Source organism: Mesoplodon mirus, assembly GCF_964341445.2.
Source record: "Mesoplodon mirus genome assembly, chromosome: 2".
Taxonomy (NCBI): domain Eukaryota; kingdom Metazoa; phylum Chordata; class Mammalia; order Artiodactyla; family Ziphiidae; genus Mesoplodon; species Mesoplodon mirus.
In genome coordinates, this window is record NC_138977.1 from 10,992,061 (window position 1) to 11,018,948 (window position 26,888).

Genomic DNA, 26,888 nt, shown 5'->3' on the forward strand with positions numbered 1-26,888 from the left:
TAAACTCCCCTTCCTATGTTTGTAAAATCATTAACCCTAATATTACAAAAGCAGAAAATTCCAGATGACGGTTTTCTTCACCCTCCCCCTGACCCCACTCCCCCATGCAAAACAGAGCAGGCACATGATCAGGTCCGCTGCCTCCACCAAACACATTCACCCCAGATTTTGAATCCCAAGAAATCTCAAGAAACAAGTACTGTACAGAAAGCTGGATCTGGGCTTGGGGCAGTGTGAGCAGCTTCCAGAGGCAGTAGTGGCAGCGTCTGGGGTGTGGTGTCAGTGACGTTGGTAGTGCAAGATGTCGGGTCTAGGGCCTCCCTGGTGGCGCAGTGGTTGAGAGTCCGCCTGCCGATGCAGGGGATACGGGTTCGTGCCCCGGTCTGGGAGGATCCCACGTGCCGCGGAGCGGCTGGGCCCGTGAGCCATGGCCGCTGAGCCTGCGCGTCCGGAGCCTGTGCTCCGCAACGGGAGAGGCCACAACAGTGAGAGGCCCGCATACCGCAAAAAAGAAAAAAAAAAAAAAAAGATGTCGGGTCTAAAGTCACAGCCCAGGAGGCAGTAGTGATGTTCCCTGGACCAGTTCAGTGGCGTTGTTCCTGGGTGATGAGGTTCTCAGCTAGGTTCTCAGCTTTCCCAGGGAAACTGTGAGCTACCTAATTGCCTTCAGAAACTCCTTTCCTGATGAAATTAGCCAGAGGTTTCTGTTGCTTACAACTGAGAATCCTGACTGATACACCAAGTCACGTGACATTTTATTACTTTCGGTCAAAGGCCACTGTAAGATTTACAGAGTAAACAATTACGGTGAGATCCTACCAGTAAGTCAGGGAGTCAGAGCGAGCAGCTGAACAAGATGTTACTGAGCATTTCTGAAATCATCTCTTAAAAGGCATGACAGGATGAATGCGTCACCACACTGTTTTAATAGTACAAAAAAATCAGTCATATTTTAGATACTATCAGGCTGAGAGATGCAGAACACTGGCCACCCCCTCAAAAGCATTCAGTTTCTTTCTCACATGCTCTAAGGTATCCTATTGCTCAAGAATTCCAATGACTCCCTCCAGAGACTTGAATTTTTACCTCCCTGCTTGATTATTCCCAAAGAAACTGTGATGCCATTCCATTAAGCTAGCTCAGTCAGTAGCATCACCTATACTAGCCTGATAGAAAAATCTTAAAAACACACATCCTCGGGGAAAAGACCAGGTAGGAAATGAAAAGTGTAATTTTTGAAACTAGAAAAGAGCATTCATATACTTTATCTTTAACTAGAATTGATATTTCCCCTACAATCATCTAACTTCATTCACCTTGGATAATGCATTTTTGAATTTCCCCTAGTGACTATAACTAAATTGTATAGAAGTTCATATTAAATTTTCCTTTTGGCTTATTATCAGCAACGTTTACCACTGTACTTTAAAAAAAAAACATGTTTTCAATAAGACCCATGTGATCATGTGTAGAAATCACATGAAAAACAAAACTTTGGCACATGAAATTCTTACTAACAATAAGCAGCAGGATTCTGAGAAAAAGCAACACAAAAAAAAACTTTTTTTAGTATGACAGCAAGGGTTTGGGAAAAAGGAACTTACAGGAAAAAGTCTGTGTTGCCACACACACTTTTTTTTTTTTTTTGCTATTTTTGCAATGTCCAAGGAGAATTCCTCGTCCTAAACCTAACTTTATATTCTATTTTCTATCTATTATCCTCCATAGGTCTCACAATCTTCTGATTATAAACTCCAATAGTCAACCACTGAAAAGATGGTAATTCCATGGATGTAGGTTTCAGTTCAAAAAATAAACAGTCAGAATAGAAAAATGTATTTTCGATCTCAAACAATAAAAGCAAATTTAAAACAGCAAAAATAATGTTTAAAAAAATCAGAATCAGAAGAATGTGAACCGTTTGTAAATTTTTCCAGTTCTGAATTCTGGTGTTTTTTTTAATTATGTGATACATACGGGATTTTTGTCTCTCTCGGTATTTCAGAGAAGGATAGAGTGGTGAATCTAGTCATACAAAGGAAGCTTCTGTCTATAAGCCAGGATTCATATAGTTAGATCATTTGCACAAGGCCGTATAGTTTTATGCCACATTCATAAAAGATCTATTTCCTCTTCTACTCTCTAAAATCCTTATTAACCAGAGATCCTGAAAAATCAAGCAGGCTGCAACCTGCCTGACCTTCAGAAATAAGAACCTCTTTTAGGATATTTCGAACTAAGAGTGACTCACGGGGGAAAGTGGGTTGCTGTTAAACTGAGATCTTCTACGTTAGGGTTCCCCAGTTTTTTTGCTCAAAGAGAAGCCCCACGATGGGCACAGGTCAGAGGGAGAGACTGTTACATGGTGGAAGAGGTCATCACCATCACTCTAGGTTGACCAACACCCTCTGGCCCTGGGAACCCCTGCAAACCTCAGAGAGGCCCTGTATGGAGGGAAGAGGCATTCCAGGGAAGACTCCAAAATATCCACCAGGAGATCCCAATTTCTAGGTAGGGGACCTGATGATAAACGAATATGAGAAGGACACAGTCAATATGGAATGGGACACACAGTCCTACAGAGGGTTTAGAGGAATCACACACGAGAGGATGCCCACCGGTCAGGAAGTTCAACTGACAGGGACAGAGGATGCTTTAGAAAACCCAATAACCCTACAACTGCGGGTGAATTAAGCACCATAGGTCAGCGTAACCCCACAGTGAGCAGGCATCAGAAATGCTCATCACAAAGCATGTGGACACGTTCTCTCATTGTGCACTGAGCTAGGAGGGGGACAAGACTCACCGAGTCACTTTCTCCTTCATTGTTTCTGTATTGGGCACAGACGGATGAAAATGGTCCCACTGGTTTGGTTTGTCCGTTTCTGCTTGTGTACACAGCTCATTAACGGACAAAGTTAACATCTGCTTTTAGGATCAGATGTTTCTGGTATCAGACATGGCAGGCTGGTTGTCATCTGCATTGAGGAGTGGTCCTCTGGCCAGGACTTGCTATAGTTTCACGTCGACTTCCTGTTCCTCAGAGGAATCAGAAATGCCCCCCTCTTTCCCCAGGAGGCTGACCCTGGGCCACCTGACAGCTGGGCCCCTCTGCTACACCCCTCCTCAAGTACTGGTTAATTTTTAATGCCATTTAAAATGTTCTCCCACGTTTACTTAGCTCGGCAGTTTATAACAAACCTACCAAACAGGACAAACCAGTCTGGATTATATAACATGGAAATAAACCTGGGCGCTGAAGAGGGAGCTGACAGCAGACGAGCTGCAACTATGGTTAAACCGGTTCAACCTTAGTACACCTGAAGGCAGCCTTTTCACTGCTCCCTCCCAGCACTTTATAGTTAAAATAAGGAGAAGACAAAAAACTTATTATATGTATCTCCACAAATACCGACCAGTAAGTCACTAAAGTGAATTAAAAGGGACACGAAAGTCAATATTTACATTTCATCTAGTTTTTTTTAATCTGGTGCACCTACTGAATAACTCATATTCATACCTAACAATATTAACACACGCTAAAGGGGTTATCAGTAATTAATATCTTCTTCCCACACACATATGCTGCCAGTTTAAATGTGGGGAAAGTGCCAGAACTCAAGTTTCACCAGTGTTGTTCTATGACTCCAATAAACTTTTATAGTTTCATGCATGTACTTGTTTAAGAAATAGATGCATGCTATATCTACCACCCTCAGAGATGTTCAAGATGTACTAAATGGTGAAACTGGTAACAAGATGTACTAAATAGTGAAACTGGTAACATTGCATATTGTATTAATTCTATAATACAAGAAACCGACAGAGAAGCCCCAAGAATATAATACTTAACATTTTAAAATAAAAAAGGAAAACACTGAACTGCTAGTTTTTCATATTAATCCTACATTGCTTCATGAATTACATGATTACAATCACTTATACATTTTTTAAATTTTAAACAGGCTGATAGGAATCAACTGGAAAGAAAAACCTATGAAGAATCAAAGTTGGGAATTCCCTGGTGGTCCAGTGGTTAGGACTCCACACTCTCACTGCCAAGGGCCCAGGTTCGATCCCTGGTCGGGGAATTAAGAATCCACAAGTCACGTGGCATGGCCAAAAAAAAAATTATATTAAAAAGAAAAAGAATCAAAGTTGTATTTACATAATTAGTTAAGAGTAGATGGTGACTGGGACTTCCCTGGTGGTCCAGTGGTTAAAAAACTCACAGTCTGGGGGCTTCCCTGGTGGCGCAGTGGTTGAGAGTTCACCTGCCGATGCAGGGCACATGGGTTCGTGCCCCGGTCCGGGAAGATCCCACATGCCATGGAGTGGCTGGGCCCGTGAGCCATGGCTCCTGAGCCTGCACGTCTGGAGCCTGTGCTCCTCGATGGGAGAGGCCACAACAGTGAGAGGCCCACATACCACAAAAAAAAAAAAAAAAAAAAAAAAAACCTCACAGTCTAACCTTACACCTAAAGTAACTAGAGAAAGAAGAACAAAAAGAACCCCAAAGTTAGCAGAAGGAAAGAAATCATAAAGATCAGAGCAGAAATAAATGAAATAGAAGCGAAGAAAACAATAGCAAAGATCAATAAAACTAAAAGCTGATTCATTGAGAAGATAAACAAAATTGATAAACCTTTAGCCAGACTCGTCAAGAAAAAACGAGAGAGGACTCAAATCACTAGAATTAGAAATGAAAAAGGAGAAATTACAAATGACACCACAGAAATGCAAAGGAAAATAAGAGACTACTACAAACAACTATATAACAATAAAATGGACAACCTAGAAGAAATGGACAAATTCTTGGAAAGGTACAACTTTCTAAGACTGAACCAGGAAGAATTAGAAAATATAAACAGACCAATCACAAGTAATGAAATTGAAACTGTAATTAAAAATCTTCCAACAAACAGAAGTCCAGGACCAGATGGCTTCACAGGTGAATTCTATCAAACATTGAGAGAAGAGCTAACACCTATCCTTCTCAAACTCTTCCAAAAAGATGCAGAGGGAGGAACATGCCCAAACTTGTTCTATGAGGCCACCATCACCCTGATACCAAAACCAAAGATACCACAACAAAAGAAAATTACAGACCAATATCAGTGATGAACATAGATGCAAAAATCCTCAACAGAATACTAGCAAACAGAATTCAACAACACATTAAAAAGGTCATGCACCACGACCAAGTGGGATTTAACCCAGGGATGCAAGGATTCTTTAATATATGCAAATCAATCAATGTGATACATCATATTAACAAATTAAAGAATAAAAACCTAATAATCATCTCCATAGATGCAGAAAAAACTTTTGACAAAATTCAACACCCATTTATGATAAAAACTCTCCAGGAAGTGGGCACAGAGGGAACTTACCTCAACATAATAAAGGCCATATACGACAAACCCACAGCCAACATCATTCTCAATGGAGAAAAACTGAAAGCATTTCCTCTAAGATCAGGAACAAGGCAAGGATGCCCACAGTCACCCTACTATTCAACATAGTTTTGGAAGTCCTAGCCACAGCAATCACAGAAGAAAAAAAATAAAAGGAATCCAAACTGGAAAAGAAGAAGTAAAACCGTCACTGTTTGCAGATGACATGATACTATACACAGAGAATCCTAAAGATGCTACCAGAAAACTACTAGAGCTAATCAATGAATTTGGTAAAATTGCAGGATACAAAATTAATGCACAGAAATCTCTTGCATTCCTATACACTAACAACAAAAGATGAGAAAGAGAAATTAAGGAAACAATCCCATTTACCATCTCAAAAAAAAGAATAAAATACCTAGGAATAAATCTGCCTAAGGAGGCAAAAGACCTGTACTCTGAAAACTATAAAACACTGATGAAAGAAATCAAAGATGACACAAACGGAGAGATATACCACATTCAAGGACGGGAAGAATCAATATTGTGAAAATGACTATACTACCCAAAGCAATCTACAGATTCAATGAAATCCCTATCAAATTACCAATGGCATTTTTCACAGAATTAGAACAAAAATTTTACAATTTGTATGAAAACACAAAAGACCCCGAATAGCCAAAGCAATCTTGAGAAAGAAAAAAAGATTTGGAGGAATCAGGCTCCCTGACTTCAGACTATACTACAAAGCTACAGTAATCAAGATAGTATGGTATTGGCACAAAAACAGAAATATAGACCAATGGTACAGGATAGAAAGCCCAGAGATAAACCCATGCACCTATGGTCAACTAATCTATGACAAAGGAGGCAAGAACACACAACGGAGAAAAGACAGTCTCTTGCATAAGTGGTGCTGGGAAAACTGGACAGGTACATGTAAAAGAATGAAATTAGAACACTCCCTAACACCATACACAAAAATAAACTCAAAATGGATTAAGGACCTAAACGTAAGACCCGACACTATAAAACTCTTAGAGAAAAACATAGGAAAAACTCTCTTTGACATAAATCACAGCAAGATCTTTTTTGACCCACCTCCTAGAGTATTGAAAATAAAAACAAAAATAAACAAATGGGACGTAATGAAACTTAAAAGCTTTTGCACAGCAAAGGAAACCATAAACAAGATGAAAAGACAACCCTCAGAATGGGAGAAAATATTTTCAAACGAAGCAACGGACAAACGATTAATCTCCAAAATATACAAATAGCTCATGCAGCTCAATATCAAAAAAACAAACAACCCAATCCAAAAATGGGTGGAAGACCTAAATAGACATTTCTCCAGAGAAGACATACAGATGGCCAAGAGGCACATGAAAAGCCACTCAATATCACTAATTATTAGAGAAATGCAAATCAAAACTGCAATGAGGTATCACCTCACACTGGTCAGAATGGCCATCATCAAAAAATCTACAAACAGTAAACGCTGGAGAGGGTGTGGAGAAAAGGGAACCCTCTTGCACTGTTGCTGGGAATGTAAATTGATACAGCCACTATGGAGAACAGTATGGAGGTTCCTTAAAAAACTAAAAATAGAACTACCATATGACCCAGCAATCCCACTCCTGGGCATATACCCAGAGGAAACCATAACTCAAAAAGATACATGCGGGCTTCCCTGGTGGTGCAGTGGTTGGGAGTCCGCCTGCCAATGCAGGGGACACAGGTTCGTGCCCCAGTCTGGGAGGATCCTGCATGCCGCGGAGCAGCTGGGCCCGTGAGTCATGGCCGCTGGGCCTGCACGTCCGGAGCCTGTGCTCCGCAGTGGGAGAGGCCGCAGCAGTGAGAGGCCCGCATACTGCAAAAAAAAAAAAAAAAAAAAAAAAAGATACATGCACCCCAATGTTCACTGTAGCACTATTTACAATAGCCAGGACATGGAAGCAACCTAAGTGTCCATTGACAGATGAATGGATAAAGAAGATGTGGCACATATATACAATGGAATATTACTCAGCCATAAAAAGGAGCAAAATTGGGTCATTTGTAGAGATGTGGATGGACCTAGAGTCTGTAATACAGAGTGATGTGAGCCAGAAAGAGAAAACCGAATATCATATATTAATGCATGTATGTGGAATCTAGAAAAATGGTACAGATGAACTTAGTCCCAGGGCAGGAATAGAGACATAGACATAAAGAACAGACATGTGGACACGGTGGGGAAGGGGAGGGTGGGATGAATTAGAAGGTTAGGTTTGACATAAATACACTACCGTGTGTAAAATAGATAGCTAGTGGGAACCTGCAGTATAGCACAGGGAGCTCAGCTCAGGGCTCTGTGATGACCTAGAGGGGTGGGATGAGGTGAGGGGGCGTTTGGGAGGGAGGTCCAAGAGGGCGGGGACATATGTATACATATAGCTAATTCACTTTGTTGTACAGCAGAAACTAACACAACATTGTAAAGCAATTATACTCCAATTAAAAAAAAAAAAAAGACTCCACGTTCCCCACGCGGGGGGCCCAGGTTCGATCCCAGGTCAGGGAACTAGATCCTGCATGCTGCAACTAAAGATCCCTCGTGCCGCAACTAAGACCCGGCACAGCCAAATAAATAAATAAATATTTTTAAAAAACCAAAAAAGAGTAGATGGTGATTGTGTAAATATAAGAATCATATAGAACGCTGAAAAAATTACAAAGGAATCAGTGAAGTTCAACAAAAGCTGGCTGCAATTTAATAACTGAGGTCTAGACACTTAAAAGCATACATATTTATACACACACACATGACGGGCATATAAAATGTAAATATATATGCTCATTATAATATGTGTTAAAAATTTAGGCTCGGTTTAATGTACCAGCCCTTTCTTTTTTAGGTTCTCATTTTTTTTAAGTTTTAATAGCTACGATCAAATTTGTTCTTTCCTGTTTTTGATACTCCATATTTGTGATTTTAAAATATCAGTCTTATGGCCCACTTTTGAAGAGATAAGGAAAAAAACAAAGCTCCAATCAGGGGAAAAAAAAACCCTTTTCTGACAATCTTATTAAATGTACATGTAACATATTATTTCAAAATCTTTCGCAGGAGGAGTGAACGTTGCTGTCATCAGGGGGTATCTTTCCATTCCTGAGAGTAAGCATGAGACAGGAGGGCAAACAGGCCTAAACCATGCAACCTGCCGCACTGTGGCAGGCACCCACAGCTTCAACAGATAATAGATTCACCTCATTCCTCTGTCATCCCTACCTACCCTTTGCTGCAATAGGAAACAGGAAAAAAAAAAAAAAATCAAAGTGCATGGTTTTTGAAAAAGCTCCCTGGTGATTTTTGTGTGTGTGTGTGTGGCACGCAGGCCCCTCACTGCTGTTGCCTCTCCCGCCACGGAGCACAGGCTCCAGACGCACAGGCCCAGCAGCCACGGCTCACAGGCCCAGCTGCTCCACGGCACGCGGGATCCTCCCGGACCGGGGCACGAACCCGCGCCCCCTGCATTGGCAGGCGGACTCCCAACCACTGCGCCACCAGGGAAGCCCCCTGGTGATTTTTATACTCTCCTGAGTATACTCCTGAGCATCTGTGTACTGCTCCCCAAAATGAGAACTCAAGATAGGCATTGTCTCATCTCACCCTTAAATGCACTGTATCCAAATACCTGAGAACCCCTGGTTTCAACTGACTACTCCCCTGACTAATTTTAGAGCCCAAAGTTGTGGTTGCAGCCAGACAGGTGTCAACGCATCAACTGTGATACAGGCCCCCAAAAGACAACCTTGTAAAGACCATTTCTCTACACCTCAGAACTGGGCCAGGCTGCCATCTTTATGATCTGAGCAACCACTGGGTAGGAGGTGACTCCACAGGTGCCCTAGTTTATCCTGTCTATCCTGTTCCCATCATTTGTGTTCACATGATAAGCTTGCAGAAGAGTTGCTCCAGCGAGGCTCACAGAAAGAGCTTCAGGACTAATCCTGCAGAGACAAAAACTAGGCAGAGCAAGAACTCAAACTCATCCCGGAGAGATTACCAAAAGCTTTTTGGGGAGACAAGTCCCAAGGTACTATTCTAAAAAAAACACACAAAAAGGTGGTGGAAAGAGAAGATCTGAAATTTCTGCAGAATTTGAACGGAGAAAACGAAAACTTTATTTTGTTCAGAGGGTAAGGGAAGTATCCTAAATAGCATCTTCTAAAAGGTTTCCCCTTCAAGAAGAAAATGTCAACACTTCACAGGCTTGAATCTCCACACTCCTCCCAGAAATTCCCATCGCTCACTTGGCAGGCGTCCAGATTGCCTAGTTCAGCTGGCAAATATTCAAATATAGTTATTCCAAATATGTTAATGAGGCTAACAGGGTGCTCCCACCACGTAACCCCACCCTCCCTTTCTTTGTGTGAACCGAACCTGTGCAGGTTAAAACAGGTGTGCCAGACACTTGCTAAGTGAGATTACTGACTGTTAGCTAAGTGACTGCCAATTTAAAATAAGCATTTAAGGAGAATGGCTTTGCTCAAATGTATGTTGTCTTTTGAAAGGAATATTTCGATGTTCAACTCACTCCCACTCCAGTAATCCTCTATGGGTGTAAAAATGTAAGCATCAATGATTTACATTCTTTCAGTGCCACGTTCAAAGTATCTTAAAGATTCCAAGGTACTTGACAAGTATTCTTTTAAAAAGAACTTCCCAGTGACATATGTTTCATTCTGCAAACGAAGCAATGGAATTAGTGGTTACACACTGGGAAAGATAATGATAACTGGAAATCACCGGGAGGTTTACTAATTTGTTAATTTATCAGTTAAGGAATTTATTCAACAATGTCTCTTTAGCCCAACATTAAGTATTTCCTTTGTGTACCCAAAGAAATCACAAAGCCTCATCTTTGGTTTGTATGTATTCTAAAAATCTCAAAATTTCCCCCACAAAATCAGACTACCTAAAAATTTTCATTCCTCTTTCTCCCTGCCTCCCCAAAAAAGCTTTAACTTGTTTCTTCATCCACACAGACATTCCACACATAGTCTGAATTTTAAAATAGGCCATGCAGCTTCACTGTCAGTAGAATAGAAACTGCCAGTTCCAAAAAAATCTCAGCATCGCCTGGTCCCTAAATTAGTCCCCAAATCACCAGACCTTATACAGGAAATCAGGATCCAGTATCTTAAGTTTAAAAATTAAAGGGAGGTTGGAAGGAAGGTATAAATGGGATTACCTACTTACCCAGGGTGACTCATGCTCATATGATCAAGATTAAACTGAGCACGGAATCTACCATCAGGAAAGAATTTTTCCTCAGGGGTAGAAAGGGGTGTGGGATTTGCAAATGGGCATTAAAGTAGGATCTTCTGTGTGGATCAGGTGAGCAAATTCCACTTAATTAACTTCCTACTATCAGTACAAGAAAGGAGCCAACACAGGTGAGCTGCATGCCTTCCCACAAGGTGCCAGTCTAAAGCCCCTTCAGATGTTTCCAACACTTCAGAGATTAGATAGAGAAGCAGAAGAGATTGGGGTGGCACAACCATGTCAATACACTTAACAGAACTGTGCACTTAAAAATGGGTAAGAGGGTAAATTTTATGTTATGTGTTTTTTTTTTAAATAAAAATTTTAAAAAAGAGTGAGAGACTGGGGTGAACTTACCATATTGTCACTGCTCTGAGGGGCGGCTAAAACGCTCTTAAAATGTCAAGGCATTTGAATTTTGGAGAGTACAACAACCCACTTAAGATGGGGATAGATGTGGCAGATTGGGAACGGCACTGGGCTGGGTGTCAGGAAGCTTGCATCCATGACTACCTCTGCCTGCTAAAACCAACTGGCCTTGAACTCAGGGTATTTCCTTGGCCTCAATTCCCTAGGTCCTCATTTTCTCACTGAGAAGAGGATCAGTAATTAAGTTTTCCTCCTTTCACTACTTTAAGAAAAGTATTTCTTCTCCTTAAGTATTTCAATAAAAATCTCAAAGTTATGAAAAGTTATTCTGCTCTGGAAATACACGGTTTAGAAACAACAGATTCTCTTTGAAAAACAAACGTGAATGTTTTCAACATGAGAACCTTATCTGAAACATTAAAAATACTTCAATATCCATGTTCCAATATCCCTCAGTTAATAAGAACATGGGTTTGTCAACATATAACTATTTCTCCAGCTTGGGAATAAAAATCGCATTTGCTAAAATATTTAGTATGCATAAAACCTACCATAAAAGAGTATGTTTTAGCTGTTTAAGCATCACTGAAATCAGTAGGGAGATACTAAACTTTTAAATATATCTGAGTATTAAAAATTATATCTTAAAACATAGAAATAATTAAAGTACCAACATCCTATGAATTTTAAGTCAATCTATGCATTTTCTATTTAAATATAAGTAAATATAAAATCATTAGAAGTTTAAATATGTATGTTCAGTTTAATGATGTCTTATTTAATTATAAAAGAGACATTTCCCTTTAGTAATTTATGCAAAGGGCAATACATCTGCTTACCTAATATTTTACAACTTCTGCTTAACTAACATTTTATAACTTTTTTTCCCTATATGTTAAAGCAAAACCAGAAATTTTAATGTTAAAATACTCCCACTGAAAACTGATAAGCTATATATTTTTTTATGCTGCACTTGGATGACTACTTAACATCGTGATTCTCCCCAGAAGCATTTACACTTGTTTACAGCAAATTTAAATATTCATTGGAAACATCTATCACTGTGTTAAACAACATATGGGTTAGAATAAATTATAGAAAAAAATCTGAAAAAAATAACTAGAACTATCAAGAGAATGCTAAGAAAAGAGGTCTACCAAGTATATGGTTTTAAAAATACAGGAAAGCAAGGCAATAAAGTCACCTGAAATAAAGTCACCATGAAAAGAGCAAGGTGTGAGACCAGAAGTCACAGGAGTCTAGACTTTCTTGATAGAAGCTGGTTCTGGGTCTCCACCACCAGCCAGCAACAGCCCTTCTATTCACTTCGGGAGCAAAGTGATCTACTAACTGAACGTACTTGAACTCTCGGTGCAGTGAGAGGGTGTGGTAGACACTTCGTATAACAACAGTGATACCGTATAATAACAATAATGCTACTCAACACTTACAAAGCAGATGGGAAGATTCTCTAAGATCTTGCAGGCAGACGGGCAGAGTATCTTCCTGAGTAAGGAAATGGAGGGAAAGGGAGAGAGAGTGAAGGATGGAGAAAAGGAAGGGAGGGAGGAAAGGTCAGTCAGCTCATCAGCACGACACCACAGTGGTGAAAAGTCGACAGTACAATCTGGGTTCCCAGCATGGAGAAATGAACACTTTGACACCGAGACGGTTAGCGTAGAGTAAACTGAAAGACGCCCACTCTGATGAAGAGATGGTTAGAGCAGGGTAAGGAAGGAATTAACAAAAGCTGACGATAGCCGTCATTTTATAAGTAACTCCCCCAATTCCTTTTATTTTGGGAGGAGGGTGTCAATCTCTTTCTGCAAGGTATAAATAGAATCATAAAGTTCCCCTAAGAAAATAATATGTGAAAAAGATGATAGCTTTCTAAAAACAGAGTGAACTCAGTAGGTAGTTGCAAATGAATTCTTTATTCCTGTGCTAGGATTAAATAACCATTCCCACCTGGGCCATTTCTTGGCCAATTTTCTAGGATAGAGTCTGTCTTATCTCTCTCTCTTGCTCTCGTTCTCTAAAATGGACTTTAAAATCAAAGTTTAGGTTCAAAGAAACAGATTAGAATATATCCATTACACACAGGGAGAGAGAGAAAGAGAGACAGACAGACAGACAGACAGAAATTTGAAAACAGAACTTCTTTAGTCATGTAGAACTATTTTGGTGCTCTTTTACAAACCAACCACATCTCAACTAACCAAAAATTAGGGCAAACTAGACATATACGATAAGGACAGTGGGGAAAAAATATCTGAAATTAGAACTATTCCAGGAAATCTGGACTGTATTTTAATAACAGGTTTTCAGATCCAATAACCAGAATAACCAGAACTTCTGGTGAGGAACTAATCCTCTTCATCTTTAAGCCATTCATAAAGCTCTCGATTCAGGAACACACGCTCTTTTTCAAATCGATACCTGCACAGTAGCTTCCTGCAATGGTTAGGCACTTTCTCATATTCTTACCTTTCTAAAAATTCCCTTTCACTTTTGTCATCCTCTAAATATGTCCCCTTTAGGGGAAACTTTGATCTGAATCACATATTTTTTAAAGGATCACAGCATATTTCCCTTATCTCACAGAAAAGAGGCTGAAGTTACTTTCTGAGTTTTGGTTCCTGCCTTCCTATCCCACTCTCTATACACATTTACTTCTATTGGATTTTCTTCCTTTCCCCGTGTTTCCTCCATGTTAACTCAGCACTTATCCAAGTGTAAGGTAAGGACCACCTACATCAGAATCAGCAGGGATTTGAGAGTTAGAAAATGCAGTTTTCCGGACCTCTACCGAGATTTACTAAAAATTTCAGAAAGGGCAAAGGCTCCAGAATGTTCATTTCAGAAGTTACCCAGGTGATTGGTATGCACATTAAAGTCTGAGGTCCACTGCCCCAAACCCTTGATTCTTCCTTCACCAAAGGACACAGGGACTCTACCGAACTATTACATGAACAAGTGCCGTCAGAGCGTCTGAGAAGAGAGAGCAGCGTGGCAGTTCTGTTCACCTTCCTTTTGAAATACAGATAGAGGAGGTAACAAAGTTTGGAGACCGAGCTGACTGTGTGACATCAGCACAAATGCAGACTCATCAGCCCTGCTCCATGGCTGCTGCCAATTACAGTAGCCAGACCTGCAAGAGGACTGATTACATGTAATTTATAAAAAGTAAACAAGCTGAGCAGCTTGTGAACAATGAATGGTGATATTCAAGCCAAGAGGTAATAAAAAGCATGAATAAATGACTCAGCATCCCCCTCCCCACCCAGACAACAATTGGTTGTACTCCAGCTAGGATTAGCATGGGAAAAAAAAAAAAAAAAAAGAGTATTTGGGGCAATGATTTAAATGATAACAGCCCATTTACCACAGGAGAGAGATTTCTGTCTCTTGCAGAAACCCTTGTGACAGGGGTGCATGGCCCCAACCTCTGGGGTTCAAAAGCTCAGGCATCTAAATGACTTTTTCTCAACCTTATTGAAGCCAGAAAAGGAAATGCCTGGGTCCAAGGCTGCAACACAGTCCTGTACCTGAATTATGGCTTTTAAAGGAAACACGGGGAAATCAACCAAATGAATAATACAGCTGTAGGACCCAAGCTTTATGAAGGATTCCTCTACCTAAGGGTTTCACAACTTCTGCCCTATTGATATTTGGGGCTGGGTCATTCTTGGTTGCAAAGGCTGTCCTGTGCATTGCAGGATGTTTAGCAGCATCCCTGCCTCAACCCACCAGCTGCCAGTAGCACCCTCAGTGGCGACAACCAAAAAACATCCACAGACATTGTTAAATGTCCCTGGCAGGGGCAAAATCACCTTCCCACTTCCGCTAAAAACCACTGCTGTACACAGACACATCACGAAGAAATGTTTGTATGAGTAAACTAGCTCAAGGAACATATTTTTGACATCATAAAGATCTCACGATTTTTGCTTTTAAATATACATATATATACGCCTCTTAAGTCTGTGATCCTACTTTTTAAAATATATTTTTCCGATACCAGGGACTACAATACACAATGTTAATATGGTTTCAGGGAGCTATTCAAGCCACGACAAACGTGCCACATAAGGAAATAACTAGTGGGCTCCTTGCCTTTCCGAGTCACAATCAATCAGCTGTCAACTTTATCGCCGGAGGATTCATGTCCACTTAACACGGCCAAGGTGTCCATCAGGTACAGGCCACCAAGTGCTAGAGCCCGTGAAACTTTTAGGAGCCCACAAAAAGTGTCTTAATATGAATTTCATTTAAAATGAGAATAAAAAATGAACATAATAAGGATCATAACTATCTAATAATAAATCCAGCTTGGAATATATTCAATTATCTGGACACAGTTGCAAAATATAATTTTTATTCTTTTTTTTTGTTAGAGGAAGGGAGCCCTTGAAGGCAAAAGTACTGGGGGCTCGTGAAAAATCACAATGAGCCCCAGCATCAAAAGGGGGAACAAGAAATTAAACAAACAAGTGCAATCCGGTGCGACGGGCACTGTCCTGGGGGAATGGCCGAGCATCGAAGGGGAACAAAACAGATGGCCTTGGCCCACTAGGTCTGCATGGGTGAGTGATAGTGGTGGCGGGAGTTCGAGGGAGGCTCCTGGGGTAGCCTGGGTGTGGAGGCAGCGAGAGGAGGGCCAGGAATCCCTGGAGGAGAGAAGTGCACAGGCCAAGGCCAGAGTGAGGGATCACAAAGCCAATTCGGGACCTGAAAGCTCAGTACAGCTGAAGCGGAGCGCGTGAGGGAGAAGGAGGTACATGCACGGGCCACATCACAGAGAGCCCTGCAAGCCAAGAGAAGAGGTTTGGGCATTCCTCAGAGCAAAGGAACCCTGCGGGACAGCCTCAAACTGGAGCCCGGGACGATCAGATCTGGGTTTCAGAAAGGCCATGCTGGCTGCCTTGATGAAGCTGGTTTGGAGGGACGCAAGGATGGAGACAGGGAGATGAACTAGCAATTGCAGAAATCTGGCAGAAAGGCAAAGGCAAAGGCAGCTTAGGCAACACAGAGGTCAAGAAGTCAAGAGATCTTTGGAAGGTAAAGCTGACAGGATTTGGTCACTGGATGTGGAGAAGGAGAAGAGAACAAAGAAAATGCTCTGGCTTAAGCCACTGGGAAAGGGATGGTGGCGTGACTGACTGAGAGGGGGAACCTGCAAGAGGGGTTTCAGGAGAGGATGGTGAGCCCTGCTGTGGGCATGCGGACTCTCCGTTGCTGTGGGGATCTAAGCAGTTAGAGATCTACTAACCAGTTAGAGCCAAAGATGTGGAGTGACAAATGGGCTGAAATGGTGTCTTCAAATCATCAGCATATAATTCAGGGGCATTTCACTGGGCTTTATGATCCACAGATGAGCTTTAAAGGTTACGAAGCGTGCAAGGGGATAACTTTGTAAGTGTGTAAGTTTGTAAGAATTCTGTGGACACTACTATATATAAAATAGATAACCAGTAAGGACCTACTGTACAGCAGAGGGAACTATACTCAATATCTTGTAATAGCCTACAATGGAAAAGAATCTGAAAAAGAATATATAACTGAATCACTCTGCTGTACACCTGAAACTAACAAAACTGTACATCAACTAACAACCAGCATGATGTGATCACTGGCCAAACAGGGGGGAAAAAAAAAAAGAATTCTATGGAAATGGAGAACATGGAGATTTTATCAAATTTTCAAAAAAGTTCATGAACTCCCAATGGATGAAGAACTACTAACAGTGTGGCATGGGAGTAGAGAGCATCCAGGGCCAGCCAGCACTAGAACGCTTAGGAACTCCAACACTTCCAGAAACCAGAGCCTCGTATCAGGAAGGCACAGGGAAGAACACATTCTGAGAAAATGGACTGGTTATCTCCAACGATGTAGTCAAGAGCTTCATGAAAAATAAAAACTAAAAAGTTCAGATCTAGTTCTGCTAGATTGGGCAACCATCTGGGATCTTAGTGGGAGCCGGGTTAGGTAAGGATGGTGCAAAAGGACCCGGGCTGTATTCCACTATGAGATGAGCAGCAGGTGAGGAAGGGCGGGGGGGGGGGGGGGGCGCGGGCAGGTGGACACAACCCACCCACGAGTCTGGCTGGAAAAGGGAGCAATAGAAAGAGTCTTGCTCCAGCCTCATCTTTGAAAACTGAATCCATCTTTTTTTTTTTTTTTTTTTTTTTTGCGGTACGCGGACCTCTCACTGTTGTGGCCTCTCCCATTGCGGAGTACAGGCTCCAGACGAGCAGGCTCAGCGGCCATGGCTCACGGGCCCAGCCGCTCCGCGGCATGTGGGATCTTCCCGGACTGGGACACGAACCCGCGTCCCCTGCATCGGCAGGCGGACTCTCAACCACTGCGCCACCAGGGAAGCCCTGAATCCATCTTTTTAAGGTCCTGGTGAAATCTCTCTTGCCACCTTCATGAAACCTTCCCGGAATCCCTGAATTCACCTCCCTCGGCTGAATTCTTCTAAAGCCTGGCCTCACCCATCACTGATCACAACATAATTTGCAGTACTGAGTGCCTCCTATGTCCCTAGTAGCATATAAACTCCTGAAAGGTAGAGGCAGTGCCCTCTTGGGCCTCTTCTGAATTCTTTGCAATGCCTTGTTCTCAGCGGGCATCCCCTCAAGGACTGCAGGGTCTGACCTGAAAAGAGATCTGGCCCTGCCAGAACAGCTGGTTAACTTGTATGACCTCGGACAAATCAATTAAGTCTCTTGGAGGCTATTTATTTTCATTCCCTGTGAAAAGAGGAGGTTGGACTCTCTACTAGGGAAGAAGGAGATAAGTATAATTGGGAAAGATATTCGATATAGCTATTGTTTTTGTAATGCAAATCACAGAAAATAAAACTGGATTAAAAGCCATGGGAAACTCAAACAATACGTGATAGAGAAATGGGTTAGAAGAGGTTGAGAAACATTGAACTAGATGATTTATCGTTTTAGGTTTAAAACTCAACAAATACTTGGTCATGCTACTCAAGAGACTGTTCCAGGTACCACTCTGTGCATTTCAGATGCAGAGAACAAATGCCATCTTTGTCCTCTGGAAATTAATAACCTATTACAAACACCAAAGAATGATAAATGAAGCCATAATTTTCTTTGTAAATAGATCACGTGTACACACTTTCTACTGTGTATACTGTGGGTCATTAGGAAAATCATCTAGAAAGATATGTTAAAACTAAAAATATACCAGGCATGCTTTTCCTGTTTTGACTCTTCCACTGCTAAATGAAGAGAAAGAGAAAAGAAGAGAAAGAAAAAAGAACTACAGCATCAGTTTAATTTTGTGCACTTTTCTTCAGAGATAAATGACCTAGATACCCTGTGAAGATTACTCAGAAGGCTTTGGTTTTATGTAACAGCACCACCAGGAACAAATTAACTGCCCAAATATTTCGCATTCTTCCTAGCTCAGTATTTCCTTTTACCTTTTTCCAACACTTCAAACATTTAAATCTGAAATTGTCTTGGAGAACTTGTAAAATCCAATCCTCCTACACAACTCTGGGGTCAATTATAACTTTGACAGAGGGTAGGGGCTTCAAATGATGCTTCCCTAACCCAGTGGGGTGAGCCTTCCTCACCAAGTTCTACGTAATGCCACTGGAATTCACAGCACTGGAGGTAGCATTTTACCAAGTGTTCCTCTTCCAAGTGACAAAGATGAAAGCACTTCTTTCCCGCAAATCAAGTGGTCATCCGTCCAATCAGAAGCACCTTCCTCTTGGCTACGATGACCCTAGCCAAGGCACCGATGGGAATGTGTGATGGACTGGAGTTGACAGAGCACACCAGGTACTTAATTCTTTAACCAGGTAGTCATTTCAGGGAGGAGTCCTGCTAGTCAGAAAGTGGCCTGACAGCATTTCCCAATACAGTAGTAACTAAAAACTGCATTTCAGGAGAGAAAAACAATCTACCTGCTGGGTAGAACATTATGATTCTTAGTCTTGATTACTACATAACAGGACATAAATAACTCCCCCTTTTTTAGAGAAAAGGTGAAAGATTGTGTGTGTAAGGATTTTGACAGGAATACTTTGTGATGTTGGTAGTGAGGCTTTTACTACAGAGGAAGAAGTGGAAAACAAGGGGAAGAGGGTAGGGATTCCTGGGGGAAAGAGTGCTTTTTACCTCTCTCCCACTTAAAAAAGTTAGCAGATAAAATTTTATAGCAACTGGCTAACCGATGTATTAAATACAATAAATATTTAATACAAAATATCAATTACAAAATATTAAATACAATAAAAATGACAAAAATAGATTGAGTTCTCAATCCCCTGATGCTACTGTCCTGCATATTTTATTTCATAAAAGCTTCTTAACTAAAATTATATTTACGTGCTTATTTCACATAAAACTGCTGAATATTTCTAGGCAATAATGACAAATATTCAATTCAACCAAGCAACACGAAGTCAGTTACAAACCCTTACTGTTAATTAACATTTTTTCCCCTCTTCAGACTAGAGGATGAAAAGTAAAATGAAATTTTAATGTTTTCTTTTCCCATGTGTGACATTCTTAAAGAAGAACCATATGTAAAACTTTTCAAAAAAAATTAAACGACACGAGTTAAAACAAAGAAAAATAAATAAAAAAGGGAAAAGAAAAACAATGAGCAGGATAGTTAAAGCAAAGTTTAGTATTTTTCTTCCTTTAAAAAAAAAATGACCTAAGATTTCTACATTGAAGAGAAATGTTTGGACTCTTGGTATATTGTTTTTAATTCATGGAACAATGTAGCCATTTGTTTTTTTCCTTTTAGGACATTGCCGTTGTTGTTGTTTTTTGAACACATGGGGAATTACCTAGGCCAAGTATGAATTCAAAGAAAAAAGCTGGGAGAAAAAAAACACCACCATACGAAAAACTTGTGGTAAATGTGGCATTCTTTCCAGTGTATAAAAGTAAAAGAAAACTCAGTTTAGAAATATGATAAAAATTTCTGAAACACACAGAAAGGAAAGAACAGTTAAATAGTAGGAAAAAAAAATTAAGATCACTCACATTTCCCCTCCTAGAAGCTCTATTTCTTTGCGACTTACATCTTCACATGCAGTTTGCATATAGCAGCTCTGCTAAAAACAACCACATGGAAAATTTTTGTTCCAGATAACACTGCAGGACAGGGCTTGGCAGCTACAAGCTGTAATCAGAATGCTTCAAGGGCTAATGTAACCCAGATAACGACCAAGCATGCATTTCGGTGCAGAGTCTTAACTATTTTTTTTTTTTAATAAAGCAGGCTGTGGGAGGGTTAAAAGCTTCTGGGTTCTACTTTATACACATTCAGCAATGAGCATTTTTCTCTTCAGTTAGGGAGCATTTTGTTCCTACGAATAAAAGAATTGCTTAAAATATAAAAGATTCTTTTCCAGTTAAGGCATTCTTGTAGGATTTGAGGTGCTCACACAGACAAGCCTGGAATGGTCAAAGCTTCCAAGTTCCTAAAATGACTTTTCCCAGTAATTCCACAGGCCTGCATCGCCATCTCCAATTCATTAAGGCTCCCCCAGCCACTGAGTTGGCAAATGAAGAGGTTACATATTTAAGGACCGTGGAAATCCATGGTACAATGAGCCACTTTCGCCCAGGAGTAATCTAAAGAAGAAAAGAATGCTGATTTTATTTGTTCCTGTAGCTGAAGAGGGGGAGCAGACAGGGACCTGGGTCTTGGTAGGTTTCCTGTACTTAGTCGACTAAGATAAAGAGTCACAGAAGTGCTGTGACTTCAATCCAAGTTCAAGTGGCAAATTCAGATGGAACTCTAACTTGGGGGAAATGAGCCACCATGTTAATGCAAGGAATGTGAAATGGGAGAAACCCTTCCATCAACAGTCAGGAGGGGTTTAATGTGATCCAATGGTGTTATTCTCTTTCCTCCAGCACTGGCTGGCACTCACACAGCTGGGCTAAGATGGCTTCCAAAGTCCAAAATAAGACGCTAGCCCAAGGCAGCCCCTGCCCTCCTGCTGGAACTCAGAAGCAAATGAATCAAAGGCTCTTTTATTCTCCCTCCTACCAGAACATGCTCCCTCTCTGTTGTCAACTAAATGCTTGCCAGAATGAATTATTTAGTTCCAAACAGACATAAAGAAATCTTAAATAACACATGTCCCTTGGAATTTTAATAAGTTCAGGTGACCGGACAAGTGGGGTTGTTTGGTTTGTTGTCTAGCCTGGGACAGAAAATTCACTTGTGGTCAGGATCCCATCAAGAGCATTAGGTCATGGCAGAAACTGAAACTTCTCAAACTGCAAGTTACAGCTGACATCCAAATTCCATGCATGAAACGGAGCTGTTCTGTTCTTTTCTCGAGGGGATGTCTGAACTCAACACAAAGTCCCCGTTCTTCCTTGAAAACCAAGCTTCCCTTCTGATTTTTGCTATTTCTGTCAGAAGCACCTGGATTCTTCCAAGAATAGAGCCTGAAATTCACCTGTGAAGTCTTCCCTGGCTGCCCCCATCCCCCTCCCCATTGCTAACTGATGGTCTTTCTTAGTAGAAACAATGTTCCTGCCTTATTGGAAAAGGTAAAAAGAAAACATTCGAAATTTGAATGGAATGTTCACTAATGGGAGAATTGCAGGAAAAAATTTCCTTGAACAGAATAATTATGCTCCTTCAGTCACTGTAAGCAAAAGCTTCAGAATCTGTTGACTACTGGCAATTCCCAGTAGCAGAATCTGCTACTGGGAATTGCCAAAAAAGGGCAGGAAAAGCTTCCAAACATCCCAGTCCTCTCTTTGTTGTAGTGACACTATGGAACAGGGACTTAGCCCAGCTCCTGGGTTGTCCTTGAACAAAGGAGATGCTGTTATTTTGCCTTCCCCATGCCTCTCTCCTCTATGTAAGATGTCAGGTGCCCACCCAGAGGAAGATGCTATTTCTGTTTCTAAGTCCATTCCCAGAACCACAAGTTCAGACAAAAAACATCCTATAAACTGACAGCTGAAGAGCAGAGCCCAAACTGGGTGCAGATTACACACCCAAGAACTGGCTGAGGTTTTGCTCTCCAGATGGCTGGCAGCTGGCAGGCCACCTTGCCCTGGTCCAGAAGCAGGTTCTCCTGCTGAGATTGCACACCGGCCCAAGGCAGACATCTGGGCCATGGAGGAGCCCAAACTTGGTGTCTTGGCTTGAGGCAGGCCATAGGGAAGCTCCCCCACTGCAGAGATAGGGGGACAGCCAGCTGGCTTGAAATAATCCTTTGTTTTCAAGACTTACCTTTTATCTCAGCTAAAATTTCAAATCCTGATGAAAATTCTACCATTATTTCAAATGGCTGATTTGTCTTTAAACAGCCCTTTAAACATCTGAGCGCTGCCTATGAGTGCATACTACCAAGAGTCTACTTGGTTTCTATAACCCTAGTGACATTGATCTGTATGTGATTCTACTCAGGTCCTTAACAGAGTGAAAAATCAGCTGTTTAATATATAACACAGGATGAAAACAGCAACACAGTAGTAGCAAAACTGAGAGAAAGCAGAAAAATCTTCACCTCCATATTAAGTGGACTTCTAAAAATTCTCAGAGGACGGAACACATACAAGAGGTTCTTACCCTTTTGCAAATAAATATAGAAAAAATTAAAAAGAGGCAAAAAGGCTGGAGAATCCACTCACTAGTCTTTGTCTTAACTGTCTTTTATGCCACTTCCACTCTCTTTAGGAAATTCAAGAAAAGCTTCCATATCTGAGGAACATACTAATATAAAAAAACAATGCTGTTGACTATAAAACAGCAAACATAAAATGGAGTTGTAAATGGAATGCATGGGGGCCGTAACTTGAGATGACTTTGGAGATAAAACTAAAACAATTTTTTTGTCACTTAAAAGCCCTGATGGATCATCTTAATCAATGCTTGGACTACCCTATAAATACTGTAAACAGCGAGACAACTGTCCAAGTTCTCTGGCCAAATGTTCCCCAACAAAATCAATGTTCAAACTCCCTGAAGTCTCATTTAACAATTACAGTACCAGGCATCCAAGATATCTTATCCAGTGAATCGGTTCATTCAAAACCATTATCAAGCAACATTTTGCCTACTGGGTGGCCAACAATGTTTCCTTTCATCCAGAAAATAAAGATTTTACATGAAACCAAACCAGCACAGGAGATGCATGTATATATGCCAATGTCTTTGAGGGGCAAAGCTGCTTTAGCCAAAACTATCTGAATTGGATACCAAGCCAAAGAGCAATCATCTGGGAATGTTAAAATCTGGGCAACCGACTTGACGGTGCAAATATAAGACAAGACTCATTTTAACTTATAAGTCTCCAGTCACCCTCTTGGACCCCTCAATTCTGGTGGCCACCCTGCCCACTTTCTTCCTGGGCTGTCTCTATGTACTTCACTAGTGTGGAAAGAAAACCCCAGTGCCCAGCCAGGCAAAGAAAACCCCGCCTCCCTCTGCTGTTAGGCATATTCTCCTCTCAGCTGACAACAAGTTAGGGAGCCCATTGTCTCCCTAAAGTATTCTTACGGTTTCAGTCTACATGAAGCTTGTTCCTCAAAACATCTATGAAATACCCATAGTGATCCACTTGGGCACACAATCAGAAACCATGTGGCATTGCCAGCTACCTTTTGTGCACACATGCTTGTCTTGTGTTTCTTCAGCACTGCACCTCTGATCCGCAGCCCGCCCCTTCCTTGCCTGCTCAACCAATATCCACAGACTCATAGAAAGTTACAACTTGAAAGGCTGTTTACAGATGACCCGCCTGAGTACCACTTGAAATGAACTAGATGACTCATTAACCTTTTAAAGGCCAGTCAGGCAGGCAGATCTGGGTTCAAACCCTGCCTCTGGCACACTCTGGTTATATAGACTGTGTTCTCATCTGTTAGATAGATAATACGCGCCTCATAAAACTGTTGTAATGATCAAATGAAATAATAAATTTTTTAAAATTCAGATTTTCCATTTTCTTGGTCCTTGTTAAGACATAATCTTGGGGGCTGATTTTCTTCCTGGTTTGTATTACATTAAATTGCAAGCCCAAGAGGCAAGGCTTTTTTCCTACTGTATTTTTTAAATCTTATGGTCCCTAGTCCAGTGCGGGGCATCTTTTGAGAGAGCCATAAACCAATCATGTGAAAGAAAGCATTAAACCTCTATTACCACTACCTATTTCAGCTAATGTAGTGTTCTTCAGTTCCCCCAAGGACCCAATCATTTCCTAAACAGCGCCTTCTCAAAACAACTACATCTCTCTATCAATCCACTCCCTCTTCCCACACACATACAGCCTTCTCTTCAGAACTCAGAGCTGAAAACAACACTGCCTCTCCCCAATTTTTGGATTAAAGTCAGCATATTTACCAGAATATTCAGGCAAAGTGTGATAGGTGGAGAGACAGGATTTGGAAGGATTCAAAAAATCTCTGGAGAACTTTCTTAGGATTTGTGGCATCAAATCCTTAAATAAGAATTACTTGCCTATAACAAATTCTGGCAGAAAGTAAACCAGAAACTCACCGGTGAGTTGTCGGTGAAGTTAAATATTGCACTTCACTCCCGTTCTACGCAAGCAAACAGTGACTAATAGGATCACCTCGAGCTCTCACTCTGGATGTACATTCCCTTCCACAAGAAACAGGTTCCATTATTAGTGTCGGCCCCCTGGTAGTAAATTTATATTTAAGGGGGCATACATTTTGTTTTCGAGACATACTTTACTAGAAAAATATTTGCGTCATATGCCAGGGCGAAGGTGTCATTTCTTTCTTTTGCAGGGGGCAGCAACAAAAGAGCCAATGGGGGAGAAGGGGATAAGATCGCAGACACCCCCCCCCCCGAAGAGGACACAGATTTCCACCTAAGCAAGGTTGGTTCTTTCAAGGAATATCTTCCTTAACAGCTAAAAAAGTTTAACACATAATCAGCAGAAGCAACTCGGGTGGCCTGGGAAAGTACCGTAACACACAGAAATCCTGACTGGCCCCAGCTGTCCTCTCCTGCGGGGTTTGACAGCGTGTCGACGGCGCCCGAACACCAGCCACCAGGCTCCCCCCAGTGCCCTCCTTTCGCAGCAAACTGCCAAGGCTCTCGGGCCAAACTCCAAGGTCCCTCGCTTCAAAACCGCGAAAATGTGAACCGTGCTAAGCAAACGGTAGGGCGCGTAATAACTTTTTTTCTTTCCCGTGTGCGCGGACTGGAGATGCTCGGCTCTAAGGCCAACTTCCCAGGTCCCCCGCCCGCTTCCGGCAACCACCCCGAGGGGAAGGCGGGAGGGAGCGCGGACCAAAGAGAGGGCTGATGAGTTCCAACACCTCCGTGGTTTTCCCACTGCGGGAAATTTACTACACAGCAGTCCCTAAGGATTTCCTGCAGGTATAACGAAAGGAGAATGCTCTCCCCCTCGCCCCTGCTAAAAGGAACAATAAAAACATGCAGCCGGCGCTCAGCTGGCCATGCCCGGCCCTCCTACGGGCCGATGTCTGGAATCTGGAGGAAGAAAGGTGCCCGGCCAAGAGGAGGCCCGGGCGTGAGTGTCCAGCCTGGGTCCCCAGCCTGCCGGGGAAAGGGCCCACGGGAAAAGGATGGGGACCAAGGGGAAGCAGCAGTCCGTGCACGAGCCGCCCGGGAAAGGGAACGGCGGCCGAGCTCTACTTACATAACGCTTCAACTTTTTCTCCGGGGGTGACTTGCGGAGCCATCCGGAGCAGACCACTTCGCCGCCGCTCATGGTGCGCGCCCCTCCGGCTCCGGGCCGGGCGCGCTCCCGACACCCCGACGCCGGACAGCCGCGCAGCGGCGGGGACCTAGCTCTCCGGCGGCGCACCCCGGGCGGACGGGCTCCGCGGCGCGCCGGCTCTCGGCCTCCGAGCTTCTTCCCCGCAAGCAGGTCCGCGGACTTGAGTAGAAGCGGGCCGCGCCGCCGAGGCCGATACCTCGGGGCAGGGTCCGCGGCCGGGCCGAGGGCGCCCCGGCCTCCCTTCAGTGCGCCCGCCCAGCCGCCAGGCGCGCCGTCCCGCCGGCTGCCTTCTTCGCGCTCGGGCTCAACGGGACTCTGCCCCGGCGCGGAGCCCAAGCCTCGGCCCCCTGCGCTCCGCCCCCTCGGGACGGGACCTCCCAGAGCGCTCTCTAGACAGACACGACGCTGCACGCGCGCACACCCACACTCACACACACACACACACAATGCCCCTGCGCGGTGCCCACTCCGGCTCGCCCGCTCTCGGTTTCGGTGCGCCCTGCGCGATCCTCTCCTGCCCTCTCCTCGCGGGAGGGTGGGTCACTTTCCCGCGGCGCCCGGGCAGCCGGGAGGAAAGGGGAAGCCGCGAGGGTCCCGTGGACAGCGGGCTCAGGGCTGGTCCAGGGCCACGGAGGGAGCCGCCGGCTCGGCGTCGCTGGGCAGGGCAGAGGTCCCGCCGGAGGGTGGGTCCGCGCTCGCCGCCGCCGCGGGAGAGAGAGGGCGGAGGGCGGCGAAGGAACGAGGCTCTCGGCTGCTCGGCTGCGGGGACCGAGCCCACCGTCCAGTCCCCTCGCGCTCCTCCCGCGCCGCCTCCCCCACCCCCGGGCGCGCGGCAGGTTCTGAGCAGCCCGACCCCCGGCCCCGATCCCTCCCTCTCCCGGCCTCCCGGCTCCCTCTTCCTTTCCTCCTCCCCTTCCCACGTTCGGGCCGGCTGCGGTTTCTGCCCAGACTTTCTCTAACTCCGCCGGAGCGCTTCCAGCCAAAACAAGGGCCAGGGAGGAGGAGACGCACGGAGGGAGGGAGCGAGAGAGGGAGGGAGCGGGAGTCCCGAGAGGCACCCTGG

General features: G+C 43.1%; 1 protein-coding gene across 2 annotated transcripts in view; it reads right to left on the bottom strand.

The window, feature by feature from the left end:
- GAB1 (GRB2 associated binding protein 1) overlaps positions 1-25,826 on the bottom strand; it is a 124,677-nt gene extending 98,851 nt beyond the window's left edge. For both annotated transcript variants that reach the window (XM_082611185.1, XM_082611184.1), the window contains exon 1: positions 25,745-25,826. In XM_082611185.1, the coding sequence (XP_082467311.1) occupies positions 25,745-25,816 (72 nt within the window). In that variant the 5' untranslated portion in view covers positions 25,817-25,826. The remainder of the gene's footprint in view (positions 1-25,744) is intronic.
- Positions 25,827-26,888: the final 1,062 nt, after the last annotated feature.